This window comes from Phalaenopsis equestris, unplaced genomic scaffold (genome assembly GCF_001263595.1).
Source record: "Phalaenopsis equestris unplaced genomic scaffold, ASM126359v1 Scaffold000428, whole genome shotgun sequence".
NCBI lineage: Eukaryota > Viridiplantae > Streptophyta > Magnoliopsida > Asparagales > Orchidaceae > Phalaenopsis > Phalaenopsis equestris.
The window spans coordinates 501,459-512,263 of record NW_018164869.1 but is presented as its reverse complement, the minus strand read 5'-3'; the positions used below and the strand labels follow the sequence as shown (position 1 = coordinate 512,263).

General features: G+C 32.1%; 1 protein-coding gene across 1 annotated transcript; it reads left to right on the top strand.

Moving 5' to 3' along the window:
- The first annotated feature begins 6,409 nt into the window (after positions 1-6,409).
- Positions 6,410-10,336, top strand: LOC110027496 (WAT1-related protein At1g21890-like). Its single transcript, XM_020728955.1, has 6 exons — positions 6,410-6,638; positions 7,823-7,885; positions 8,029-8,145; positions 8,385-8,628; positions 9,550-9,708; positions 9,808-10,336. The coding sequence occupies exons 1-6, from the start codon at positions 6,439-6,441 to the stop codon at positions 10,117-10,119; spliced, it is 1,095 nt and encodes a 364-aa protein (XP_020584614.1). The 5' UTR covers positions 6,410-6,438; the 3' UTR covers positions 10,120-10,336.
- Positions 10,337-10,805: the final 469 nt, after the last annotated feature.

Genomic DNA, 10,805 nt, shown 5'->3' with positions numbered 1-10,805 from the left:
ATATTGAAAACCTAAACGTTGAAGTCTTGAAGTGATTCGGTCATTTAGGATGTAATTAACTATCTTATATTAGATAGGAAAACTTGTCGATCATATATAAAAGGTTCACGGACAAAACATATGTCATAAACTATTTAATTTAAATAATCCATCCCATTGTCAAGTATTGTGTCTATCTCTCGGGATAGTGTATTCCTTGTAGTGTCGTGCTCGATTAATTAAACTATTAGATATATGGTGCCTTTCGGTCCCATATTTTTTAAAATTAAAATACTATTTTCAAAATCATAGTTATATGTCTATTAAATAAAAAAAAAATTTATTTTCAAAATAACGACCGACGGTAATCAGAGTACCAACAGAATGTTTTGTTCTGGAGTCAAGATTAACTCCCAAAGGAATGTATCCATTTAGTTAATTACATCTTGGTGAGCATCGAAGAATACTCTCGATTAGAGAAGTCATACTTTCATGCAAGTGATGACTAGTAAGAGGGTGTTCAAAAGGATGGTTATCTCATAGGAGCATCCTGATGCCTTCAAAGTTCTCATAAAACCACAGGGTAGAGAGTGAGTCTTTCACAGTCCCAAAAAAGATAATGACTCGTCTACAAACGAGGCCTATGAAACAATCAAATCAACTCATAGAGTCCACACATGCTTCCAAAGCCTAACCGGGCAAAAGGGTAGAAGGTGAATCACCGTATCCCGAATGGGCGGTAGCCTATCCTCAAACTGACCTATGTGATGACATTAATGAGGCGTCAAAAGGAGCGACATGGCTTAAAGGGGGTAGCAATAGAAGAGCAGTGATCCTAATTGGGTAGAGATAGCCAAATCATGATAGTATGGATCTATCATCCTAAGCTATTAGAACCCAAATTCTACCTAGTAGTGAAAGTATTCGACCCAACACAACTAGAGATCCCTTGTCAACAATTTGTGAATTACGTCGTCCAAGGGGATCTTGGTAGCCCTAAGGCTAGGAGAAGGAAACTCTAATCCTATGATCTTATGTAGGTAGGAAGAGTAGAGGTGAAACTTTTACCTACCAAAGTAGCGAGGATGCCTTTGGAGTGGAAAGAGAAGAAAGGTCCAAATAAAAAGTTGAAAATGTTCCCATAAAAGACTTACTCCCCTTCTAGGTCAGGGAAGCCACTAGCACTCTAAGTGCTCTAGACAACCATCTAAGTAGAAGTCTATGTTGGGTTAGTCGGGACATACAAGTATGTTGCAGTTGTCTAGTAAGTCATAAGCATGAATGTCCTATTAGTTATGACTAGGGATATAGCCATATACGCCACCAAATTTGAAAACTAAAAGTTTAGAAATTAAAATAGAAATTTAAATTAAAAAAAAACAAATATTTCTTCTTAATTGAGCTCATATGATGGGCCTTGATTGGCCTCTTTCTTGTGCAGATTTTTCTTTGGCTTTTCTAATCGTACATTTGGATTCATTTACTCGATCCACGTGATATGGCGTATCCCTAGGTCCTTTTTATGTGGAGAATATATCTCTATTTAAAATTTTTTAAGAGTGAATTCTTAGTAAATCTTGTTAAAATCCCAAAACATTGGTTGCCTCATATTGATTCTTTTAATCATAGATTACTCTTTTTGTATTTGAGTGCTTTAATGACCTTGTAAGTAAGCAAGCTTAGACTTATTAAACTTCCCTCAACAAAATTCTCAATTTAACTATAAGCATGTAAGATTTCAAATTTGTTCAACCATTCCATTAGTATTCTAAAGTTTTTTTTTTCAAATTGGAGGTCAATTAAAGGAGAAAATATTGCATCCAGAGTCCGGACAACAACAGATGCGATGCAGACGATGCAGTGGGCGATGTTTTTTTTTTCTTCCTCCGTTGCATCAACTGCATCGCGTCCGTTTTCCAGACACAATATTTTTTTTCCAATTAATGTGCTTGGTCATTAGAAATACACATCAATTACCTTGGTTAATCAATGTGCTTATCCAAAAAACTCATTGGAGCAAAAACAAAAAGGAAAAAAGAAATCATAAGAACTGACTTATCTACAAAAAGCCACCAAATAGTTGGAGAGACCGAATTGAACATAAATTGTCATTTTGGCAATTAAAGAGAAAGATGACAGCGCTTATAACATTTAAGTTTGGCAATCATTCACCTTGATTGCAAATATAATAAAACATAACAATTTTAAGCTGCATGGATACACAAAACAAACACTTTTTTCACCATTTTTTTTATAGCTTTTGCAAAAGTTTTAATTTGCTTTTAAGAAAGCTATCCGTTGTTGTGATGAAACCGCTGCCAATGTCATCGATTGAGATATTTTCTCATAGCTATTTTGCGACATAAATTCATTTCAATTAATTGATAAGAAAAAAATTCAAATGAAGTAATATTATTATAACATATTATAGTTATTTTTATAATATAAATGATTGGCACTCTATTTTGTGAGTTTAGAATAGTACAAGTCATTCATAATATTGTGAGCCTAAGAGACGTTCTAACAAATCAATAAAATCAATATACAACAACAACAACTACAAATTGTTGTCCCGCTAAGTGGGTCGGCTACATGATTTTTTTTTCTCGATTGTGTACGATTGAGTGTCATATTTGGTTAAGTCCAGATCGTTTTTTATAATATGGCAAAGTCTTTTTAGGCCTAAATCTACCGTTCTTAAAATAAGTTGAATCTAAAGCATCTACTCACCTAAACCGGATCATGAGATGGTCAACATTTAATGTGACCAAACCATCTAAGGCAACTCTTTCTAATCTCGTCTGACTCTGGAGCTACACAAATCGTTCCATTGGAGCTAACATCAACATAATGCATTATAAAAATTATGGTGGCACATAATAAAATGTTTAAAATTTTGATCACAAAATGAAGTAATTCATTACAATTTTGATGCATTTTTTTAAGCATTTTGTCCTTCTCTCCATGTCTCGTTTTTTTTTTCTTTCTGAATATCAATCATTGCATCACCATAAATTGGAAAAATATATATCTTAAATCGCTTACATCGAAGCTATCAAGCTTTCACGACTAAATTTGCACATATTTACAACCTATAAGTTTGGCGATTTGTATTTGTTTTCGTGTAGTGAAGAAACAAATAAAGATATAGATGCCACCTGATAGGGTTTCAAGTATTATATCTTCTTTGTTGATGAATTCTCCTGTTATTTTTGGGTTTCTCTAATTTAGTTTAAATCTGATGTCACGTGTTTTTATACATTTTAAAAGTTGGTTGAAAGAAAATATTATCATTCTATTATAATTCTCTAGATAGATGGAGGTGTTGAACGATTAATAACTCCCTACAAAATCTCCTCAATCAATTTCACATTTTACACTGATATATCTATCATTGTAGAACCGAACAAAAAGGTGTAATAGAGCATAAACATCATCACATTTTGGAAATCATTTCAAGTTTATTATTTTTAGCTCGTCTACCATATTTGTTATGGGTTGATATATTATTCACTGGTCTTTATCTTATTAATCATTTATCATCTTCCATCATAATTAATATCTTTCAGTGTCAACTTCTACATAATAAACCCTGAGATTACACACATCTTTGGATATTTGGCTTTTATTTGTCTTAGTTTGTGGCACTACACCACCAAATTTTGAGACTCCCTTTATTTTTATTAGTTATGCTCCTCAATCCAAAAGTTTTATATACTACAATCTAATCAATGGGAAAAAAATCATCTCAATATATGTTTTAATGAATCTAATTTTCCATTTTACAAGATGACTCCACCAAAATTTAACTCCTCAACGTCTATGAAAACGCCACTTCTTCTTATTCCTTCCTTCAACCTTTTGTCTTCAAATAATAAGCTCTTTAAAAACACAGGACACTCCTCTTCTAGCAATTCTATTTTTACTACCAAACAAAACCATTACAATATTTCACCTACCAAGTACTCTCTCTCTCTTCTAAGATTCTTCCTCTCGAATCTCCCGCTATCACTTGTAATATTTCACTCCATCGTACAACTGCTACTTTAGTTTTAATTTCTTCCCTCTATCGTTATCCTACAAAGAAACATCATATGAAAACTAGGTTTAAAAGTTGTCATATCAAATTGTGCCAAATGCTCAATTGACACCATGGATACAACATCTCTTCCTATTGTTCCTAATATACTCAACCTATAAAAAATCAGAAGTGGCGAATGGCTATATTTGCAAAATTTATGGTCTTGGAATCTTAGAGCACTTGGAGCCGTGTTCTAGCTCCATCTAATGAAAATCTTGTAGGTAATAAATAAAATTTCAAACTAAAATATAATTTAATGGTAAAAACTTTCTCCATAAAAGGTATCGAGTTATTCAATGCTATAGACAAGAGCACAACATAGATTACATTAATTATTTTAGTTTGTATGCCAAAATTCTTATTATTTACATTTTTATCATTGTAGCTTACAGCATGATTGTGTTATTTTTTAGTTAGATATCTCTAATACATTATTACACATAACTAATTAAGTAATCATTTAAATGACTCAACTAAAATGGTTCATTGATAAAAAAAATTTCACATCATGTTTTTTAACACAAAATAATCGATCTTAGTTTGAAGCAATACCCTCACCAATGATTTTCCACTTTTATGAGCATCTAGAACAACTTGGGTTTTGCTCCAACATTGCTAACCCAACCTTGTTGATTTACTCCATTAGATTTAATATAAATTATCTTGTATTTATGTTAATGACATTCATCTTATAAGAAATTATTCCACTACTCTCCAACTTTCTTATAAATTTACATAACTAGTTCAAAACATGCAACATAGGAAAACAATCCGACTTTCTTGGCATTCAACTAACAGAAGCATTGTATGTTGTTGAATGTAGTAAGTAGTGCTTCTTATGTTGTTATTGCTATAAGCATATTGGTAAATAGTGGTTAGTAGACTTGGCATGAATGTTGTTCGCTCACTAACATGAGTAATGCATTCAATAGTATTATTATCACGAGCAAGACAATTGTCAATGACTGTAAGGATTATTATTTAAACTAAGTAAATTATTCCAAATTAAATATTTAAATGTTGATTATATCTTTATTCATTTATATATCATGTCAAAGAAGAAAATATTAAGAGCATATTAATTAGTGGTAATGATCCAAAAATTTAATGGGCATATTAAAAAAAATAATTGCGAGGAATTTCTTTGCCCTTTAGTAAATCTAATCGAAAGAGTGCCTTAAGTGGTGGTGGAGCATATTCACGGGGGCACACTAGTTTGTAAGGAGCATCTTTGGCATTCTTCTTGTTGACAATTAAACTTGAAGTGGCAATATATTGGCTTCTAGACAACAATAGATGTAGTGAGCATGCTAGCCTCCACGTGCACTCTATCGTTGAACAACTGGGGTTAAACAAGAAGGATAATTGTTATTTTTATGTTTAAGAATTTCAAGCTTACCTATCATCCAAGTAGAGTGGTTGAAGCTTCCAATTCTTGATGTACTATTATAGGGGTTGTCTTTTGTTGTCCACCATTTTGAGAATATTTTAGAACCATTTTAATCAATGTAGGTCAAATTAAGTTGTAATTCAATCCTTTTGCATGTTTTATTTCATACTTTGTATTTGTTCAGATGAATAATTTATGACCCAAATAAAAAAATATTCATCTCATCCCTCATATTTTTACTTCATTTGTACACATGTCAAATATTAATTTTTTAGAATTGGAGAATGCTTCATTACAAAAAAAAAAAAATAGTTTATAATATAATAATCCAATTTTACATAAAGATACTCTTTTTTTGTGGTGTAAAATTCTCATACACAACTTAAATTTGTCTTGCAAAGCTAGTATTTCAAAGACTTTTTTCTTTCCTTTCAAAACATGCATGAAGATATGTTTCGCAAAATAGGAAAATTTACTTGCTCGCACCGAAAATTAAATAAGACTTTTTCAAACCTATTTTTTTCTCATCTGTTAATTTTTTGCATTAAAATAATAAAATTTTCTTATTTTCATGAGCAATAATAAATCGATACATACATGCCACCCAGAGACATGTTCAGTAGGAATTAATTCATTTTGTTCATTTAATACAACTGTCACTCCCCCTTTCTTTGGTACACAATGGTTAGAGCTAAAATATAAATTAATACATCATCAGGTCCCATCCAAGGAAATAAAAGAAAAAAAAAACACCTCTATCTATATCTCTTAGCTAGCTAGCTTCAATCACCTTCTCTTTGATAAAAATCACCTCAAAAAGCATGCTCACATAGACATGAAATAATCCATCCATACCTTTTAATTTTGGAGACTGTCACTGTTTGGTCAAAAGCATCCTCTCTCTTTTAAGCTCTATTTAAGGCCTGCACTCAGCTTATAATCCTTGCCTTTGTGTGCACAACAGATTTTCAGCTCTAGACTCTTAAGAATGGCAGAAGTTTGCGTGAGGGCAACAATGAATAGGCTGAAGCCATATATCCTTATGATTTTCTTACAGTTTGGCTATGCTGGTATGTATGTAATATCAATTGTCTCGTTGAAGAAAGGCATCAATCATTTTGTGCTCGTCGTCTATCGGAATGCTGTGGCTGTTGCAGCTATTGCACCTTTTGCCATTTGGCTTGAGAGGTTATTTTCTTTTTTTTCTTTTTTTTTTTATTATTAATATTTATATTATTAATGAAACATCATTACTATACTATTAATGGGCATATATGTAAATAAAATTTAATATTTAGTCATTTTTGTGAAACATATTAATGTGGAGATCATGGAGGACGTGTGATGGTGGAGATGGCACTTTGCTTTTAAGGATTTATGGGACACTTTGATTCCAAGCTTTAGCATTAACAAGGAGAGAAAAAAAAGCCATTTAATTATTTATTGATGGAAAATTAATTTTTAATATATTTATAAATATTACATATATTTCAAAAGAAACAATGATTTCATTTTTATTTATTTTTAAGGAGAAAATAAATTCCTATTTAAAAGGAATTTTGAGAAAAAATTATAAAAACTTAAATTCAGTGTTTATATTTAATTATTTTATTCAATCAAATCATGAATATACACCACTTTACATATATATATATAGATTTATTGAGAAAAGGATCATTTATGTAGCATGGCCTAACAAATAAGCTGTACGTTTGCTTTGACCATGCATATATACATGCAATTGGATACTAGAGAAACTTTTTTATTTATACTAAAAGAATGTATGTCATGCACGTTAAGCAATTTCAATGCCAGAACATTAATAAAATCAGAGTGTGGATCATGGAGTTCAAGTACAATATAATACATTAATAAATGTAATTCATCATCATTAACATTTAAGCTAATGATAGACTATATAGTAGCTCAATTCCTTATTTATTTCCTAGTCTCGCGTGTATCTCATCATACCACACTATTTAGTTAGCTCTCTCTCTCTCTCTCTATATATATATGTGTGTGCGTGCGCGCGTGGCGCAAGCCGTGGCTTGTTAGTTATCGTGGGTCAATGGAAGGCCCCTCAGGTCATGGGTTCGATCCCCAGTGGTAAGTCCCCTCAGGTCATTCATGGGTTCGATCCCCAGTGGTGCTGAGTTCTCGAATATTTAGATAAATGGCATAGACTCTCATCATGGGGCCTAGCGAATGAGAAATCGGTATTTGGGTCTCTGTCAAATACCGATTTCTTTTTGTTATATATATCTATATTATTCTTTGATGTGACACTAATTGCACTTGCATGCATCTTCATATGAACCATGGTCAATTAATATATTTTTAATTCAATTCTTCTATGGTTTGCTTTTCAAAAGGAAAGGGAGGCCAAAGATGACACCAAGAATCTTCATTAAGATATTGATTATGGCACTCTTGGAGTATGCTCTAACCTCTCCTGTCTCATAATTATATACTTGATTACTTAACTTTTATGAATAATTATGGTTTATTAGATAGTGGTTAGGGTTCTAACAGTAGCTAGTCTGTGCTTAATTTTTGTTGCATTTCACAAATATTTCAGGCCAGTGCTTGATCAGAATATGTATTATGTGGGGACTGTGTTTACATCAGCAAGCTTTACTGCAGCACTAGTCAATATTCTTCCTGCCATAACCTTCTTAATGGCCTTCATCATTGGGTGACTTTTCCTAGCTTTTTTCATATCCACATTCATAAATTAATCATAAAAGAAACCTTATGATAATTTATCAAAACTATATATATAATAATAATACAAGAGAGATTTAATCTATGAATAAGACATTATTATCTGGGATAGTTGTAACATGTGAAAATGGCAAATCTTGGAGACAAATTAATGTATGTATGTATGTTTTGAATTCACTAATATGAACATACTATTAATGGAATTTGTAGGGTTGAAAAAGTAAAAATTAAGAGCAGGCGCAGCCAGGCTAAGATTATTGGAACCCTAGTGACAGTTGCTGGAGCAATTTTAATGATAATGTATAAGGGAGCTGTTGTGGATCTTCCATGGACAAGGGGAAGCAACCAACATGTAGTTACAGATGCTGGAACCCAAAATGAGAGGCACTGGATTATGGGTACTTTTATGCTGCTAGGAAGCTGTACTTGTTGGGCTGCTTTCTTCATTCTCCAGGTGATTATATTTGCATATAATATCCATTCATCTGGCTGATTGCAAATCCAATTTATATTTGGTTTGATTTTTAATTGAATCTCCATAAAATTCTAATCAATATTGAAATATTTTGGATCAGTTAAATGCTTTGTGTTGTAGGTTTTTTAAGTTTTTTTGTGAAAATAGAAATCAAAATTGAATTGAATTGACATCAAATTTCATCCAACTGTTTAGTTGAGAGAAATTAATGATTGGATATACATATTTGTTTTACAATATTCATTGAGATTGGAAAAGAAAGTGTGTCAATTACATAAACATTTTTATTTACATTCTTTAGATAAATATAATTACTTGATAAGTAAAATTCATCTTCATTTTCTGCAAATCCTTCAAATCAGACAAATCACAACTCTTATTTCCTTGAATAATACAATTTAAGTTTTTATTGATGCCCATGGCTTAAAACTCAACTAGAGCATATGTCAAAGTTGAAATCAGATCTGTTAAATTGAATACTTAGGGCCCGTTTGGGGGCAACTTATAAAACGACGTCTCACCGTTTGGAAAACAAGTTTCAACAGCTTATCTGAAAATGAGGTTAAGTTTTTACACTAAACGTAGGTCGCGGGTCAAACCCGGGGACCACCCTCGGGCCGCATTTCAGGATAAGCTGTTTATCTGAATAGACACAAGCTGCCCCAAACGCACCCTTAGTCTAGAAACAAAATGTTGTATTCAATTTGATTTGGCTTATCATAAATAACAAATTGAACTAAACTGAAGTTAAATCCTATAAAACTGGACAGTTATCATCAATTATTATTATTATTATTATTATTATTATTATATTTATATATATATATATATATATATATATTTGCTCACTTAACTTTTGATTAAAATGTTCCTAACAATTTTCAAATAATACTTTTCAAGGCAAATACCCTAAAATCCTACCCAGCTGAGCTTTCACTTGCCACTCTAATCTGCACCATGGGAATGATAGAAAGTGCTTCTGTTGCTCTTGTAATGGAGAGGGGATTAAAGCCTTGGCTAATTGGTTTTGATACACGGATCTTTGCTGCTCTTTACTCGGTAAATTTCTTATAAGATTTTACAGACCTTTGATCTCATATTATACATGTTTTTGATGATTTATTGCTTCAAAACTGCATTTTGATGGCCATAACTCAGGGTATAGTTTGTTCTGGTGTCACATACTACATTCAAGGGATAGTAATGAAGGAGAGAGGACCAGTATTTGTGACTGCTTTCCAGCCGCTTTGCATGATAATTGTGGTTGTTTTAGGTTCTATCATACTTGCTGAAAAGATCACTGTAGGAACAATGACTGGTGCCATCATAATAGTAATTGGCCTATATTTTCTTATATGGGGCAAGGCTAAGGATCACTTGATTCAGTCCTCTCAGAAGCTCCCCAATGTGCTGAATGATACTAAGAAACCAGCCACAATAGAGAAATACATTGATATCTCCACCCCTTAATTATATATATTAGTCTTGGAGTATTATATGAATCTGCTGAGATCCTGTCATTGTAAGGAAATGAGTGTGATTTTTATTGGTTGCCTATTGCATATGTCATGCTGTATTTTGAATTCCTGTCAGATGTGAAACATTGTATCTGTGTAAGGAATTATTGTGCTTAGCTTTTGTAGCTTTACTTAAAGTGGCTTTTAATGGCTTCCTATCTTTTGAACTCCTCTTTTGATCTTTATGATGAGTTGCGAAGGCTTGTTGAGTTTGGTATCCGATCTGCAATATGTGATTTAATTTGGTATACAGTATAGTGTATAATTTAGAGGCTTTCAAGGTTGTAATTTTATGGTAGAAACTGAGCCTGAAAGTTATGTGTTGCCCTTTCTCTTCTCTCTTGATGGTTCATAATTATATTAGAACTTATATTATCATTATATATGTATATTTAACTTGGTTAAATTTTAACAAGAAGCACGTGTAGATTCTAATTTAGCAATAGTAGGTGGTAAAATTTTAATTTAATTGGGAGTGAGAATACAATAGTTTTTAGGCATTTTTAAGAAAATTAGCATTTTCTCTTTTGGCCTTAATGCAAAGAGTGTAAATGATTCGAACATGAGCAAGCTCAGTGTTTATTTATGTTTGGCTCTTTAAATAAACTTTTTTTCGAATTCAACTTAAGCTGATGTTTG